This window comes from Miniopterus schreibersii, assembly GCF_964146895.1.
Source record: "Miniopterus schreibersii genome assembly, chromosome: 18".
In the NCBI taxonomy this organism is placed as follows: Eukaryota; Metazoa; Chordata; class Mammalia; order Chiroptera; family Miniopteridae; genus Miniopterus; species Miniopterus schreibersii.
Genome location: NC_138121.1, coordinates 24721483 through 24740292, shown reverse-complemented (window position 1 = coordinate 24740292; position 18810 = coordinate 24721483). Strand labels below are relative to the sequence as shown.

Genomic DNA, 18810 nt, shown 5'->3' with positions numbered 1-18810 from the left:
TGGAGCCCTATACACAAGGTAAATAAGTGACTAAATGAATAACTAAATAGATAAATAAACCACTGAACATTCCGCTGTTTTCCTGCCCATCACTGCCTGGCAGTGAGGGACGGCAGGCCTGGTGGAGACACGCCGCAGTTGGGTCCAGACGTATGTGAGTGGGGTTTATCATTACCCTCCTTAGGCCAGAAAACTGCTTTGTGCACGCATGGCTAGCTCTGCCCCCTCCACAACGATTCCTCCTCACCTGTCAAAAGACTCAGGATGAAACTGCTCCCCCGCCCACTCAGATCTAAGGTGATCTTACACAGCCCAGGCAGGTACTGGCATCTGGGGAGACCATTAAAAATGTAGAAATAGCTTGAGAGTCTATAATTAAAGCATTAACAATCAGACTTCACAGATTCAGACTACAGGCTTTCCAGGTGAAAGGAGGTGTCAGGCAGCAGGTAAAAATAAGAGAGGCACATCCTTTCATTAGCGAGCTGGGCTCCAGTTACCGTAGCTCATCTGTGCTTCACTGGGATTGCATTTATCTTAAAGACTTTAATCGCGGTGACATCTCACATCTCTCCCGGTTTCTTTATGCTGGGTGCCCCACTGCCCTCTCTGAGGTCACCTTTTCTTTATTTTTTTGGCTCCACTTTTCTCCCCCTGCCTCCAATCTCTGTCCTCAAGGAAGCACACTCAGCCTTCAGTTCCTTATCCTGTTTCTAGAAGTTCAAAAGTGACACCATGGATGGGTCATCTGGTGTCTGGTGCTGTGCCCAGTACAACGATTCTGTGATGTAGGCCCTGTTCTTAGCCCTGTTTCATAGGTGAGGATGTTGAGGTTTAGATAGTTGAGTGACTTGTCCAAGGTCACCTGATCAAAGGTGGTAGAGCAAACATTTGAACCCATTTAAGTTCTAAACCAAAGCCAAAGCCCTACCACTATGCTGTTCTTCCCACAGATGTTTACCCTTCAGCCCAGTCCCATATTCCCTGTGGTCTCCTGGATGCCTCTATCAAGGTGTCGCCAGGAGCCACCAACTCAACACATTCAGGCCTGACTGGTCCAATCCATCTCCATCCGCCGAGGCCGGATACTTTAGGATCATCAGGATGCTGAATCTTGGTTCTTTCTTCTTTCAAACTGTACCTTTCATTTGCTGTTTTTCTCTCTCCCTTCTGTGTTGCTCTAACTCACACCCCCATCTCTTGACCAATGGACAGTAGCCACAGCCACCCAGGGGGCACAGCCTCTGGGTACACAAAATGGCAAAAAGGAAAAAGGGGGGCTTGGACAGAAATGTCAGAAACTCAGTCCTATTTCTATCAGTTTCAAGCTAAGGGATCTTGGCCAAGCTCTCACATCTGTAGGAAAGGGGTAACGTCAGCAGCCCACAGGGAGGTTCGAAGGGTTAGAAATAATGCGTGGTAACATTTACATTGAGATGCACACACGTGAGAGAGTCCCACTAATATAGGTTCTCACTTGCCTCTTAGTGCCTCAGTTTCCCCATATGTAAAATGGGGGCAGTAGCATAGGTTGGCGGGGAGATTAGACGAGTCACCATTTAATGCTGTGAAAGCATCGGCTGTCATCACCGGCCCAGCGTCCCTGCCCTCTCCTCTCTCTGAGGCACAGGGACACTCTCGTTGGCCTCCCTGCTTGGTATGAAAACACCATGCACGTTTGTTTTTCTCCAGCCGGGAGCTGAGCTGACTGGCGTACTCACTGATTTCCCCCTCTAGCGTTTGCTCTGCTTGGCTGCACACAGTAGGGCCTCAAAAATACCAACTGAGGGTCTCTGAAGGACTGTGCTCTTCTCATGGGGATTCTTTAGCCAGCAGTTTTGTTTTCCTACCCTTTTCTGTTTTGTTTTTGGACTTTATCATGGACGCATCTGGGCAGCTTCACAAGGCTTATCTTCAAACCCTTGTGAAATGACTGGAAGGGGGAAGCCAGCGTCCTGTTCTGGGGCCGGGCAAAGCGCGCTCACGGCAGCCCCGCCGTGCCGTAGAGGCAAACGGCCTCACCCAGCTTGGTCAGGAACTGCTCGGACGGCGGCAGCTGAGAAACAGCCGGGCTCCGAGGGCTCCCCCTCCGGCAGGGTGTCCTTCTGGGGCCCGAGAGACCAGCTCTCCAAAGCGGCGTCTCTCGGTGTTGAACCCTGACCTCCCAGCCCGTCAAGGTGGAGTTTGTCCGGAGAAGCGCCCAGAAGCCCTTCGGCTCTGCGTTAAGCTAAACACATGACATCTTCTTTTCTGGATTTAAAGATGAGCCGCCTATCACGAGGAACAATTCCCCGTCTAAACACATTCCGTCCCACATGCAAACCCCCTCATGTGAATCTCCGTCCCATTTACTCTGAAGAAGCACTTTGTGCTGCACATCCTGGCAATTTTGTTGCTTTATGTGTTTTCTGTCATTTAGAGCGTGGGTTAGTGAGATGCTGTGAAAACGGCCACGGCCGAGTAAGAGAAAAGCCTGCGTTTGTGGGACAGGTGGGTTTTCACACTGTCCATCTATCTCCAACACTCCCCTTTCTTTGAAAACACCAGTGGCGCACCGTGGGCTCATTGCAGCTGGCTACCTACCCTCTACTCGCAGACTCACGGAAACACAGGAGAGGGGCGGACTTTGTCCCGTCCAGGGATGGCGAATAGGTTCCATGTCTAGAAACATCTCTGAGTGATCGATGGATGGGAGCCTCCAGAAGCACTGTACTGGACAAGATTCTCAGGTCACGCCAGGGGTGATTAGTCATATCCACGGGTGTGGTGACAGGGTGGGGCAATGCTCCTGCCACTGATTGGCCACCCCAGACTGCTTAACCCCGCTCGGCTGCAGACAAAGAAGTTACGCGATTCTTTCAAGATCACAGAGACGGCATTGGCAGGTGAGCAACACTCCCACTGCCGGTTGTACTATCTCTGCTCCCCAGCTGGGGAATCTCCATTGAATCTTTCATCCACACTCCACCACTGGACAAAATTAGCAGATAAATCAAGGTTATGGAGAACGTGGCAGATGGAAGAAGGCGGTGAGAATCAGAGGCTTTGAAACATTGGGGAAGGCCAGGCCAGCAGGTGGAAGAACAGGCTAGCTGCACCCAGCAGAGGGCACACCACTGGTACTGTTTTGCCAGGGTATTGCTGTGTGTCTTCCCTTTCTATAACCCAGAGGCCACAGACTCTGAGCTCCCGGTGAAGGAATGGTAGCAATGGATGGCACAACCAGGAGGCCTCGAGGGCAGTTTGTGGCAGCCTGCGTGCGCGTCTGAAAAAGGGTGGGCAGCCTGCAGGCAGAGGAGCGGCCCCACACACAGTGGCTGACTTGCTACACAACTCTTTCCTCCTACCTGCTGGCCTGGTCTTACCGCCGCTGCGGTTCTTGCCTGCCCAACATCCATCTTGCTTCCTTGGATAACAGGATCCCAATTTACTTTAACGAGTAACCTTCTTTCACGCTCAGTCTATATATTTTAGGTGAGGCTGATTCCACTCTGGGTTTAGGACAAAGCATGTGACCCAGACTTAGCCAACCAGAGAATCACGACCCAGTGGACACAGCGACTGTTTCAGGGGTGGGCGCAGGATCTAATGAGAGCCAGTGAGGCTTGATTTCAAGCTCTCGTTGGCAGCATCAGGAAGAGGTGGCCTCTCAGGTGACTTCAGGCTGGGAGAATGGAGTAGAGCTAAGGAGACCTCCGCTTTGGGAAGCACGGAGCGGTGTGAGTGTCTAAGAGTGAAGCCAACAGAGGGAAAACCGAGCCACGGGATAAGTAAGAACCAAAGCTGATACAGTTATAATTTGAGAACCGGTACATGGCCATGCCCACAGGCAGAGCTATCTCAGAAATATTACAATTACGTGAGCCCACAAGTCCCATCCCCACAGCCTCTCGCCGTTTTTCAAGTTGGGTTTTTGTCATATTTGTAACAAAAGGAGAATCTTGGCCAATAATAAACCAAATATTCATTTTCCACATAAGACAGACAGACCCCAAGTTCCTCCTTGGACCCAATTCATCCCAAACCTCTGTGTTACCTGCAAGGAGCCCTGGATGTCTTTGCCCCCGACAATCACGAGTTCTGCCATGTCTTCTGCGTGGGGAGTCCGGGCGTGGACGAACAGAGTCCTGCCCACTGCAGTTATGTTCCTCAGAGCGACTAAGCCACCTTCATCGTTCACCTTGAAGTACGGGCTGGAGACCTCATAGTGGAGCTTGTCATTTCCCTTACAGTCACTGAAGTTCACTGGAGAAAAAAAACCAAGCAAACAAAAACAGAAGGAGTGTGAGTCGGTTGGGCAGCTTAGTCCTGAAGATGTCTCTCGACCATTGAATGTGAATTATCATTCCCCATCCCAGATCCACAAATGCTGCCCCTTGTCCCACGGCACCCCCTTGGTACCCCCGTGACTTTGATCATGCTGAAGGTCTTTGCTCCATCAAGGCCCATCCTTGCTAACCTCCCATGTCCCAGGCAGGTGCTAAGTAATGAGAAGGCAGAGACAAAACAGGGCCACATCCCTGCCATCGAGTGCAGTGGGTGAAGTGCACAGTGATGTTTAGGGATGAGATCGAATCCTGTGCGTATGAGGTTCTGGGGCAGAACTAGGTTGCTCAGGAGCCTTGGGGGACAGTTCCATGGAGACAATATTTGAGCTGGGTCTTGAGATGAACAGGAGGTTAGAAGCCCCCAGGAAGGCGGAGGGCACTCTAGGTTATCCGAAGGAGGGGAGTGGTGGTGAAATACTGAAACAGACTCAGAGAAAGAGAGCTAACTTGGTGCACTGTGATCAGAGGCATATTTGAAATGGGACCAAGATGTTGGGATAATGGAGAGGCTAGAGATGAAGCTGAAAATGCCCTTTGGAGACAGCTTGGGAAACACCACTAAGTGAGGGTGCCTTGGGCTCCTTTTAGTGTTGCCAAGGTCAAGGTCAGTTGCATTTTTCTGGCTCCAGTGTAGAACAGTGCCTCCCGTGGGTTGGGTGCGTCAGAATCACACAGGAACTTCTTAAAAATCCCAAGGGCTCCATCCAAAGATTCTAACTGAGTAGCTCTGGGTTCTAGAGGGCGGTTTGGAGAAGGGCAGGAGAGGCCAAGGAAACCAGTTAGTTCAGTGTTGTACCAACGATGCCTGGCCCAATTGAGGCAGTGGTGGACAGAATGAGTGACATCCTCGTTGGTGAATGGCTAAGTCATGTGTGAGAAGGAAAACGGAAGCGCAGCCGTCCTGGAGGACCCACATGGAGCACAGGGGCATTGCCACGAGCAGCAGTTGTGACAGCTGGTCACACTCCCCACTACGGTGTGCCTGTACCAGGTACATGGCTCTGTCACCAAAGGTATCGCTATGCACTGTCTGTGTGCGCGTCTGCCTGCCCGCCTGTCTGCACTCCCCAGGAGGCGGCCAGGCCCCTTGGGTGTGAGCAGAGAGCTGCATGCACTGCTTGTGAGCCACCCCCACTTCTGTTTTCTTAGCTCTCTGCTAAACAGATCTGTGTAGTAAACCTTTAATTGGATCACAGCATATAGAAAAGTACATACATCAGGATGTACATCTCAATCAGTTTTCACAAGGTGGGCACACGCGTGGGCCCCAGCGCCCAGGTCTAGACACAAAATATTACCAGTCCCTCTCTTCCTCTCCCTCCCTGAGTGAAACCCCTCCACTCCTGCCCAGAGGCTGGGCTACACTGGCTTCTGATGTCATAGATTAATTAGTTTGACGTGAATTTGCACCTCATACGAATGGAATAATACAGATTGTGCTCTATTGGGTCTGGCTTCTTTCACTCAACATTGTGTTTGTAAAATGCGACCGTGTGGCTGCAAGGCGTAGCTGTTTATCCCGATCGCTATATAGTATCCTACTATGCGGTGGCGCTGAGTTTATTTATCCATTCCATTGCGGATGGGCATCTGGGCTCTTCCCAGTTTAAGTCTCTTAAATATTGCTACTAGGAACTTTCCTGTGTGCCTTTTGGGACATCTCCATAGGTTCAAGCCACACAAATTCCTGATGAACTAAGCTGATCCTTCTTTCCTGGGAAGATAATTCTTAGGGTGGTAATAATCCTATTAGCTTATAATGGTAACGGCTCACACAAATTGAACACCTCCCACACGCCAGGCTCCGTGTTAAGCAGTTTAACTTATTTAATCTTGACTACAGCCGTGAAGGAGGCACCGATTTGATTCCCTCCCCACACAGATTATAGATCAGGCAACTGAGGCTTGAAGAAGGCAAAGCGGGTGCCCAACACACACGGTTTGTAAAACCAAGGCTTGAAACCTGGTCCCTTTGCCCTTCACCACTACATGTTCTCAAAACAGACAAAACCCCATGCAGAAGAGACCCCCCTGAAGTCCCATCAGAACCTGAATACAATGACCTGATTACCCTCAGTCCCCCGTCCCTGAACACATCAGTGCATGGTAGTGCTTAGCCGCCCACGCCCAGCTTCGGCTTAGCTCCTGAGTAAAGTCGGGGGTGGTGGCTCACCTTTCTCATTAAATCCAATAAAGTTTCGCACAGTCCTGAAGCATAGTTGGGACCAGTGTGTGCATGTGGAGCGAATGAATGTTTTGTAAAACAACACTAACATCTACGATTCATTGAGTGGCGCCGGTGTGCCAGTCTCTGTGCCAAGGGCTGTACGTATATTCAGTCTCCTCTTTTAGCCTCATAGCAATCCTGATCTACAGCAGCATTTCCCACTTTCAAAAAGAGGTTCTGCCCTTCCCGCCGAGTCTTTTTAGATATTTTTGCCCAGATGCCACTACTCTCATGAGATTTTAATGTCACAGATACCTGTTTACTTTAACGTTACTGCTTATCTGCTTATTTACTGCACGTATATCTGCACTTTGCACACACACTGAATGCATTGCCTCTCTCCAAGAACCCATGCGGCCCCTTTGGGGCCAATAGAGCCGCACTAGAATGCACAGTCTGTAAGCATCATTTCCATTTTACCGGAGGAGAGACTGAGCCTTGGGGAGATGGGCTAACTTGCCCAACATCACACATCCTGCAAAGGCAAGAACCTGTCGCCTGTCTGATCTGTCTACCTCTGCAGTTCAGGTTCTCAGCACATCCATTTCACAAAAATGGATAACCGAGAAGGCAAAGGGCAGGTGCCCCATCCCGACCCCCTCAGGACCCTCGCTAATCCCTCTGGAGTCATCAGAGGTACCAGGTGAGAATATAATAAGAGGCCAAATCTACAGCTCAGGACCTGGCACATTGTGGCCACTCAGTACATTCTAGTTTCTTTCCAACTTGCTGTACCAAAGAGCAAAGGGTTGCATAATTGGATACTTTTATGTTAGACATATTTTACCAATTCAGGTGCTTTAGACTGTGGTTCTTTTTCAAGGCTATGATAATCACCTGGAGAGCATTAAAGAAAATAGCAATACATGCCGCAACCCCCAACCGAGATTCTGATATACCTGGGCTGGGCAGGGGGTCCCGGCACTGGTATCTTTTTAAAGCTCCCCAGATGAATCTAATGCAACCAGGGCCAAGAACTGGGACTTTGGACAATGAATGGCTTGTCAAGATGCCAGGTGTCCACATTTCCCAGCCTTCCCTGGTACAGAGAGGAGGTTGGAGAACCAGCACACCAGGAACTGCTATCTTCATGCCCCAAGAAATGGCATTTTTAATGGTAGGTCTCTAAGCCCTTTTCAAGTCCTGGCTCATGTGTAGCAAGCAGCCCTGTGACCTTGGGCAAGCCACCCATCCTCTTTATGCCTCAACACCTTCATCTGTAAAGTGGGATGAATACTAGTACCTCCCTCCCAGGTGCTGTAATTCTCACGGTGAGCATTAAACAAGACATCGTGTATCTATACGCATAGAGCACTTATGACAGACCTTGGTGCTCCACGTGTGAAAAATGATTTTCATCGGTATTCCTGCAATTCTGGGCATTAAAGAAACGACCTTTCCCTTTTCCCACAATAGCTTCCTCCTTCCAGCTGCTTTTCCACCTGCCTTCTGGGTCCTTCCACCCTTTCTAGTCAGGTGCCTGTGCTCCAGCCTGCAGGCTGGGTGCAGTTAGATGGGGATGGTCACTACAGGCATCTCCGCTGAGGTTAAGGAGTGAGCCCGATGCCTCTGACCCAGCCTTGCCCATCTTTGAACCCCCCACCCTTGTCTTGGCAAAGCCCCGCCTATCTCACGTGAGAGGTTGCGAAGGAAAAATACCATCAAAGTAGTGAAATTCAACAAGGTTTTGTTAACTGTTCTTCAAGCGGATTGTTGGTAAAGATAACTTCCTACAAATGGAAGGTATTATTTTTCCTAAAAGAATGGCTACACTGAGAGCTCTCCCTTCGTGACTGCAACGAGTCTTCAGGCCATCAGTGTGAGGTAGGGACCCTTCCTCTTCTTGTCTGGAAACGGACTTGGTGAGGCTGAAGCGGGGAAGGCCGCACGGCCCACGCCAGCCTGCCCAGGCAAGTGTACTTTCTTCACTCGCTCAGCTTCCAGCCTCACAGTGTTGCCATGCCTTCCTACCTGATCTATTGCCCATTTAATATTTTTCTCTTAATTGAATCACATTGTTTACTTATAAAATCATTTGAATATAACATTTATAAATACGTGCTGGATATGCCAGATGCATTTTTTAATAATGTTAAATAAACCCAAGGGGTCGAACAAAAACATATATTTGCCCTTCCATGTACTAAAACCCTCGCAGTGATGTGCATTCCACCCTTCAAAAATGCCAGGCTGGGCTACACTCCTCTCCACCCGTCCTTCATTTAGACACATGCGTGCCCGGCTCCACCCCACTCAGGTTTATCATCTAGGAGGGCTCTGATATAATATAAATGCAGACTTGAGAAAGATGCCAACCTTAGGACAGGCACAAATCTAGCCATGCGATTTTGGCAATATATAAATGAAGATGAAGAATATTTCATCAAAAAAGAAATACTTCACACCACTGTTATTTTCTGAAATCTGAAATAGATGAAGAATATTTCATCAAAAAAGAAATACTTCACCACACTGTTATTTTCTTTTTATCCTGGAGGGCAAAAAAAAAAAAAAAAAAAGATTCTACTTCATACCAATTATAACCTCACCTTAACTTCCCTATCAAAGGGTGCAGCTGATAGCATCATGGTTTCATATTAGGAACTTTGTTGACACAATATGTTAATGAGTCTCAAACTTAAAAAGAGATCGAGCCAGTGCATGGAACAAATTAAGGATAAAATTAAATAGTTTATGTTTATCTATTTTAAAAATGTTTGTTTCTATAGAGACAGCCTCCTAGGTAGCTCAGAGTGACTCCATGAGAATAATTGAAAGGAACATTCTAGCAAACAATTAAACTTGTGAACAAATATTCAAAACCTCTATCTGAGGGGAAAATGAACTATCTGTACTATTGCAAACCTACAAAGGACTTCCTTATGTAGTTTATCACTGTGGCATTTAAAATAGCTTCTGGAAAGAAAAACTTATCCATGTAATATATTGTACATGGGGATTTATTGGAATCCATTGCACAACATCATTTTTTGGGATAATCTTTGAACACCCCAGGAGAAGAAGGGGGGGAAGTGAAAACTCCCCACCTGGGGGAGAAATGCAAATTAGACAAATGGCACCACTCAGCGTTTCAATTATGCTTTCAGCGTGTTTCCACTCAAAATGTCCTCTGGGCTTAATGCAAATGTCACAAAAAGACAAACTTTAGCTGGGAGACAAAACCACAATTGAAATGGGAAGCTTGGCACGTGAATTAAGGGGCTTAATCTTCCTGACCTTGATTTTATGCTTTTCTACTTCTTTCTTTTGAACATGGTTCTTAGGGGTGAAAATCCAAAAGCCATGGATTTATTACCATCTAGAAATGTATGAGGGAGCAAATTAAGCTGTGTTATGATCCCGGGAAATATGAAAATGCTGATGAATTTAAATTTATCTGCAAAATACGGAGTAGTCTGCTCATGTAGATAGGTATGAACTAATATATGGAATTTGTGCTAGTCTTATAAGTATTTTGGGTCAACCTGTGATCCATACAACTCACATCTTCCATGGGCAAATGGTCCTACATACATTATGTGTGTGTATTCATGGAGACTTGCACATAAGTTGTAGGGCCTCTCAGGGTTGGTGGTCAGACTCTACTTGTACACTTCTGTGAAGATAAGTGAAGATCAGTAGGACTGTGGGCTCTGAACCAGTCATCCTGGGAGTTGTATCCCTGCCATAGACGGATATGCTTGGATCACTCCTAGGAGTCCAAACTTTTACACAGAAGAGAGTGGCTTTGTTCAGCAGTATGCTCATAATAGAGAAAGTCCTGATTTGTAGCATTTGCCAATGCCTATGGTGTAAATATTCTAAACATAGCTGATTTCAGCTAGCAACATGCTTTCAGCTGGCTTGCAAATTTTCTAAAAACTTAACCATCAGCTCTCAGGAGTATAAGTACTAGCTGGCTCCAGCACAGGCAGTGACTGTGCTGGAGAATGTAAATGGTTTGCTCTCCCTCAGACCGTACCAGATATCCCAGCACTCCTGGCCTACTTAGTAAAACAATTTAATTGTTCTATCAGCAGGATGGGCCTGCATACTGGCTGATCTGCAAAGTCTTTGCTGGGGCATGGAGGGCCATGCCTTTCTGACAACTGAAGTGGTACTCAGTTCAGAAACATCAGATGGACTCTCCCCAGGATACAGACCATCACTTAATTGTTTTTCACATTTTCAGTATCCCACTGGCACCAACAGGGCTTCACCCAGAGGCTCTTCGGACTTGCCCAAGTGAGGGAAACAGAAAGCCATTTCCGTTGGCTTCCCTGAGCACCCTCACTTCTCAAGCATTCTGGTCAATCAAGCTTTCATTAGCATGTGTTCAGTTCCACCCTCACTGGGCCAGATGCCTATATGATACTATAGGCACATTCGCCAGCTTCGATTCATTCTACCCTTCTGATTCCTGAATGCCTTGAACTGCATCCTGTATTCCGTGTTTGGCCTGGAGTCAGTGCTGACATCCCCAGAGCTTCCGTTAGGTTCTGGGTGTATTCCTAACTATGACTGATTAACCCAGGAGTGGATTTCGCCTCCAAAGCCTCTGTAGATTTGATAGATGCAGAATGCATATAAAATGGTCTTAATACCATGTCATATGTCAATTCTAACTTTGATAAAATAGAGGAGTTTAAATTCTATTGCGTCAGCCAAAGATATAGTGAATGATTCTGTCGAATGATCTTTAGCAGAAACCTATTTTTGCCACGCAAACCCTTAAGGGCTTCCTCTTGGAGTAAAGACAAAACCCACATCTGCTTTCAGGGAATTTTCTCTGCCTACCATTAAAATCTGATCTGCTAGCTCTGACTCTAGTCTTCTCTGCCAGGGTCTTACGTTTTTCTCTTGCTACAAATCCTTTAAAACATGGCAGGCTGTTTTCTGAAAGAATTCTGTGTATTGTCTATCCCAGGGTGGTTATAGTTACTGTGATTTTTGTATTTCAACTAGGAATTACTTTATATGGCATAGCGCCCAACACAGTACACATTAACCCTGTTTGTTGAATGAATAAATAGCAGAACTGCAACTTGGCAGCTAAGTACATTTGAAACTCCTCAAACAAAACTGAGAATGATGGCCCGAGCTCGTGTGAATATTTGAGTGAGTCTATTTGAAAGTCATCAGAAACAGATGACTTTCAGTGAAACAGCAATCTCAAATTCAGCAACTTTGAGAACCACTAAGTCTCAGATTTACCGAGATTCCCCCCTCAGTTTCTCGAATTACTAGCACATGCCTCTTACACAGCCCTTAGTTTTTGATTTCTCTAGTAATTATGTGCGCACATGTCTCCCTCCCTAAGACTGTCAGCGGGGTAGGTTGATGAGAAGAGAGATTTGCTCTATCGCAGCTTTGAAGATACTTGGCCTTGCAGTTGGCGCTGTCTGGCGAGAGTGTGGCAGAGTGTTCTGGCTGAGCCTAAATTGAGATTCGGATCCTGATTATGTCTGACGCTCTGGCAGTCCTGTGAGTTCCCAAGTACTGCATCAGCAGAGGGACATGGGGAGGGGGAGGGACCTTGAATGAGGACAACTTCTGTATAAACACCTAGAGAGACACAGACCCAGAAGGAGGGTAGGGAGCACGCAGTGTCTGTGTCCTAGTGCAGCCCCAGGGGCCTGCAGCACAGGGACAGACTGAGCTATATGTACAGGCTCAGAGAGTCACAAAGCACAGGCCATTTAGGTAACCTCATCACTGTTGCTCTGGTTCCTAGTTCCAAGCGATTATGGTGAATGGTGGCTTGTCCCCATTTCTGGATGAAATAGAGCTTGGCTTTGCTCTGGTGCAGTGAAGACTAAAGCAGCTTATGGTCTTTTGGCATCGTGGGGGGTTCACGGCTTTGGGGATCCCAGAGATGGACTTTGAGAAGCAGCCTTCCCACTGAGAGTGATGGGGGGGGCACTCCCTTCAGGAGCTTCCCAGAACCATTCATCAATAAAGAGGCCAGAAGGAGAAGTTGCGGAAGAATCGCCTGAGTTTGTGTGAGAGATTCCCTGGGGTCTTCCAGAAATAACTGGAACAAGAGCCAAGAGAGGAGGGCAGGCTGAGGTCCTACAGTGGTGCAGGTGGGGTGGTAAGCAGGTGCAGCACACATATTAATATTTGCAAGGCCTCATTATTGTCCAAATATCGGAAAAATGTGAAGAATTTCAGGACCATTTGGAGAGTCTAGTTCTTTCTGAATGAAAAATTTGCTTGTCACTGGATACTTTCAAGTGGAACCTAAATGACTATTCAGCAGAAATGCTGTGGAAGAGATCGTAGCATTGGATAAGTCTCTTACAATCTGGAATTCTATTATTCTAAATCTTAACGTACTCATCCATTATCCCATAAGAATATTATTTGTTCACTTATAGTGTGAAAGACAGTAGACAGTAAGGATAAATGCCAAAGTAATGATAAATAAGGCGTATTATCTGCCTCCATGATATATTCAGAACCTAGAAGGTTGAGGCACACAATCACTTGGAGGGGGGCCCTTTTGAAGGATGGGTGTTCCATTTCTATACTGTTTCAAAAGGCCAAACAAGCACCATAGGGTAGAAATTACAAGCAGGTGGATCATAGTTCAATATAATAAGTTATTTCTAGAAATGAGAGAAAGTCAACCAATGAGCAGGCTCACCATTACCAGATGCATCCAAGGTAAGGGATTATCCATAAGTATATCTCACTTTACTGAGGAGTCATGCACTCTAAAACTTGCTTAGAATGCAAATTTCTGTATAATTTTACTAAATTTTATTATAAAACTGAATGCGTTATTCCAGACAATGGCTGGCCTCACATCATAATAAAATCATATTTAAGAATGCAATAACACATTAGAAACATTTGAAGGAAAGAATTATAACTTTGCAGGTAAATATTCATACTAATCCATAAAGCAAAGAGTGAAAGTATGCAAATAACATGGGCAAACGCTTAAATTGGCGCTGAGTGTTTGCAGATCTAATTATAATGATGCCCCCCTGCAAAACTGAGCATCTCGGATTTAAAGGTCCTTTAGCTTTGACTCAGTATCTTCCCTAGAACTCTAGGCAGGTAGGTGACCAGCTCTTTCTTTCTAGGCTCTGTAGAAGCTGTTGGGTTTTAGAAGGGCTGGGGATGATTTGGAGATGAAGGCAGGTAGGAGTACAGCAGTGGCACCCCAATATTTGGAAATAAATTAAAATGTCCAAGATGAGCAAGTAGTCAAGCAATAACCCTGCAAAATGAGTCTTCAGGGAATGTATCTTGAGCCAGCTTCTGACTTTCAGCACTGAAATGGATGTATAAGTTGCTATCATGGGTAGAGAAGACTCAGGGAGCTTAGAACCTGCAATCTGAAGCAGTGCTCAGTACAAAATGGCCTGTAAACTTTCAAACCTGAAAGAGAAAGGTGGGTTCTGGGAGAGGAGGAACTATCAAGCTTCTAACAAATATCAGGAACATAATAGATACTCAATAAGCAATTCTCCTCCCACCCCCATCCTCATATGAATTTCAACCATTTTACAGAAGGCAAATGAAGGATGTTTGGAGAGGCTGATTTGCCCATGATGCAAAAGTTAGTGATAAAAATGGGGTTCAAACCCAGTGTAGCCCCACTCCAAAGGCCGGACTTTTCACTGCACTGCTCTGTGTCCTCTAATTATTTTATTTCAAAAATTCTCCAAGAAATAGTGAGTAAAAAAGAGATTTTTTTTTCTCCCCACATAAAATTTAACAAACCTGTCTTTACTAGGTTAGTTTCCCAACCTACTTGATCCACACAAAAAATGGGCAAATTGGCTGGGTTTCAAAAACTTATAAAACATCAAACTTTGGTATAAGATCCAGCTGAGGATGCTAACAAGGCATCATTCACACTAGTTCCAGCACTAGTTCGGTGAATGTAAATGGCTGTGGCATCAAAGATACAAGAGTGTTGGTTCATACGAACACATATTGGGAATTATCCAGAGCACTTCTCTGGATCTTCGAGTCACTCTACAAAACCACAGTCGTGCTGGTTTTTCATGTTTGATGTCTGTGTGCTATAATAGTTACCATTTGTGGAACATTTCCTACATGCCAATCAGTGGGGTAAACACTTGATAAACATTATTTTTTTAAATTCTCCAACAGTCCCATCAAGGTGGTATTTTAGAGATGAGGAAACTGAGTGAAGGAGAGATTAAGAAAATGTCGTAAGACCACACATCTGTAAGTAGCAAAGTTGGAACTTTGCCTTTTACATCTATTGTAGAGCCCTGCCCCAGGTCCTGGGGGAAGAGCAAGGGGGTGGGTTATTTCAGGATGGTGGAATCCAAAGTAAATGTTAGTAGTTAGTTCACAAGCCTAGGAGCACATGGTTTAACAGAAAGTTAAACAGTCTGTGTCTAGAGCTACAAAAGGTGTCAGAGATGGAGTTGAATGGAATTTTGAAGTAAGTGTTAATTCCACCAGGGGAAAACCCATAGAACAGAAGTCAGAAGTCCTTGCAACTCAAAGCTGAGGGAACACTTAAGCTCTGACGAAGGGTGGAAAAAATGCACCAATGGGGCTCCGCCCGATCTTTATGCAGTCCCAGAACATCTAAAAGTATTCCAAAGATTTTACTACTATGAATTCTTTAAGGGTTGGAGGAAAAGCTAAGTGTGAAATTTACTATCATTGATCTATCTATAACTTTTATTAAAGAACTCTTGAGATTTGGACTTTCTGTAGACCAATGCCCTGCTATTCTACTACAAAATCATCACAACTCCCCAAATCACAGCAAACAAAACACCATGGGGGTGGAAAAGCAACAACAACAGAGAAGTTTGATCCATGATCTTCAGAATGATTTCATTTTCATAAGACTCATAGATGATCTGTAGCCAGTGTGTGGATGTGCATCTTCTGTATAGAAAGCCCTGAGGCATTTTGAAGACCCTGCCCTTTATTTCCTGGGGATACCTAGAGTGCTTCTATGCACAGATGGCCTATGAGACCTGCATTCCTGAGAGGGGCTAGAAATGTTTCCAGAAGACAGAGTGGCGTTCAGGGGCTCAAGGACACTGCCTGGGGCAGCAATGACTGTCTTTCCTAAAGGGTAAGTTCTCGGTATCGACAAGGTATCGTGGCTTCCTAATAACCATCAGGGATGTCAATCGAACTGCAACAGAGTGCAGAACACCAACTTCCACACCTTCACAACTTCCTCCTCAACTATCCTACGGCAACCTGGAAGCTCTCTGAAGACAGTGGCTTCACACAGCTTCATCTCTATCTCTTTGGCTCTGCTCAGTGCTAGCCTTGGCAAGAGTTGGCAATCAAAAATATTAGTGGATTCTTTTTGGTTATGACCAATTAAATTCATTCACCTCCTCCCTAACTGCAGTGGCTGAGATGCTCCCCAGCTGTGATTACAAATTGGTTGTGCCTAGTTGACAAGACCTTATCAGGAAATTAAAATAAAATGATCTGGCTTACAATACATGAACCACAATTAATTCTTGTATGCATATATGGGCTTCTGATGTAAGCAAGAAAAGCGATCAGCCCTGTAGGTCATGCCTACTCACCCTCCTGTTGCCAAGAGATTTTTATTGCATCCCTTCTGCCATATGGCATCATCTCTAGCTTCAGCCTCGGGGGAATGCAGGAGGATGCCTGCCAAGAGTGTCTCACTACTTGTTAAAGGCATCCCATTTTCCTGTGATTTCTTCACTCCACCTCAATGGCCGGCATTCATTTCCTTAAGAAGTAAAAGCCAATGCAGCTGAAGGCTTTTGTGCTGCTTTCCACCCTACCTGAATCGTCACAGGAAAAGCATGAGCCAAATGTAAAGTGGTGACTTTTGCAATTGAAGGATTCTGATACGGGATCTCAAGTTTATTACTGTGATTACAGAAGGCTCCACATGTCTGAAAATGTCCTTTTTGCAGATACAGTAAGTCTAAGGTTCCCAAGATTGATTGATTGATCACACGCTCTCTCTCTCTCTCTCTCTCTCTCTATATATATATATATATATACACACACACACACACACACACATACACACACACACACACACATATATTTTTGCAAGCTGAAGCATATGGTCCCACACAACTGTGATATTTATGATAATGAATCACAGATGTTTAAATGGATGTAATCTGAAAACACTTTAATGCTAAGATGCTGGAACCTTACTGCAAACATTGTGAAGTGAGGACCTTTAAATTAAGTTGATTTTCAGATATGATCACTAGAAATACAACTTTACATATCCTGGGAAAATATCAGGCAGAAAGGAATGACACTCCCCCCCCCCCCCCCTTTAAAGAAACAGTGTTCAAAGTAACCAAGGAACTCCTAAGGTGTGGATCTGGTTATTCTAGTGATAACTGAATCGCGGTCCATTCAAGACATAAGGGTGAGCTTACACAGTGGATATTCTTCGACCATGCACCCATCCTAGAGCACATATTATGTCAAGGGTCATTTTTAAATTCTAAAAATAATTTAAACTTTCACTGGCGTGAAATGGGAAATGTGCCCGTTTACCATCCCACCCACTCCTCACTTGTTCCATTAACCATAAAATTTGATGTATATCCTACAAAACCTACAAACTATATGCAAACATACAGTTAGGTCAATAGATTTGCTTTTGTATCTATCACAAACTTTTTATGTTAGTTCATAGAAATCTGTTTCATTCTTTTTTCTAAATCCTCATGAGGATATTTCCCCCCCACCGATTCCTAGAGAGAGTGGAAGGGAAGGAGGGGCAGAGAGAGGGGGGAGAGAAACATCGACGTGAGAGAGACACACTGGCTGCCTGCCTCCTGCCTGAGCCCTGGCCAGGGGCTGGGAGCCTGCAGCCAAGGAGCGTGCCCCTGCCTGGGATTGAACCGGGGACCCTTTGGTCCGAGGGCCGACGCTCTAACCACTGAGCACAGGCCAGGGCCGTCTTCTCTCCCACGATGCGCAGGCCCTGAGCAGGCTGTGCCGTCCCTGAAGCATCCCTGCTCCCGGACGCTCGGCCTTGTCCTGTCTCACGGTCGCCCAGCGAGTGGCCACACACTGTCGCACCCGGCCCTTGTCCCTTCGTGCAGGCTTTCCTCCCCGGTTGAAGGCTCATCTTGGAAACTGCCGGTTCGAAAGCAATGCCCATTTAATATTTAGTTAAATATTAACTAACAAGTCGTCCCCAGGAAGGAAGGCCGTGTCGCGTTGGACCCCAGTCCCAAGCGTATTAGAGTCTCTCTCCTCTTGCTAACAGTGCGTAAGGTAATGTTTACATTTTTGCCCACTTGAGTGCTGGAGGAAAGCCTATTTAATTGTATATTTCGGAGGACTGGCGGGGTTAGGCGCTGCCTGGCGGTGCGGCCGCCGTTTCCATTTCCCGGCCCGCGCCGCTCCGCCGGTTAGAAACGGGAACGCCCGCAGCGCGCTCCTGCTCGCCCCTCGCCGGGCTGCCGGCGTCGGGAGTGGGGCCCTGTCTCCTCAGTCACTCTGGCGCCAGCGCTTCGGGCGCCGTGTGAGGCTACTGTCCCTTTCCGCCACCACCCGGCTGCTTGCCACGCGGCCCCTTTCGAAGGGTAAACTCCACTCAACCCCTCCCTCCCGTCCCCGGCCCCCTCTCCACCCTCCCTCTGCCACCGCGCCTGTCCCCACCCCGGGCTCAGGGCTGGGGTCAGCCTGGGGCCCTGCGTCTCCAGCGCTGGCACGGAGCCTGGCGATTAGTAGGCGCTCAGGAAATGTTTTCTAAACGAATCCGTCTTTGTGTTATGACCTGTCAGGCTGTTTCTACACCAGATACCATGCTGGCACCCAACCGGGAAGGGTGGGCTGGAGCTTTTGACGTTCTTTCTGCTTTTCTTAATCCCACCTTGTGGGCCAGGGTTTGAGGTGTGTACAGAACCTATAAAAGGGAAATGCTATTATGACATCGGGGCTTCATTTTCCTGTGTTTTGTTTGTTTGTTTGTTTTATTGTTGTTGTTATGGCAGATGCAAAAAAAAAAAGAAAAAAAAAGTGGCACTGCAAACTTGCTAGAGTGGGCCCAGTTGAGATGCTGAACCCCTGAACTGAATTCATACTCATCTAGGCTGACATGAGGGTCTCAAATCAGCTGAGACAGAGCTTTGGGTCAGTTTATGACCGCTTGTCCCTCTAAACCAGGAGCTGGGAGTCTACAGCCTGCAGGTCAAATGCATCCAACTACCTGTTTTTGCAAACAAAGTTTTGTTGAAACACAGCCACACTATTTGTTTACATGTTGTCTCT

At 46.4% G+C, this 18810-nt stretch overlaps 1 protein-coding gene across 2 annotated transcripts in view; it reads right to left on the bottom strand.

The window, feature by feature from the left end:
* CDH13 (cadherin 13) overlaps positions 1-18810 on the bottom strand; it is a gene marked incomplete at its 3' end in the record, with an annotated part of 902539 nt that overhangs the window by 551684 nt on the left and 332045 nt on the right. For both annotated transcript variants that reach the window (XM_081117876.1, XM_081117875.1), the window contains exon 3: positions 4037-4245. In XM_081117876.1, the coding sequence (XP_080974002.1) occupies positions 4037-4245 (209 nt within the window). The remainder of the gene's footprint in view (positions 1-4036; positions 4246-18810) is intronic.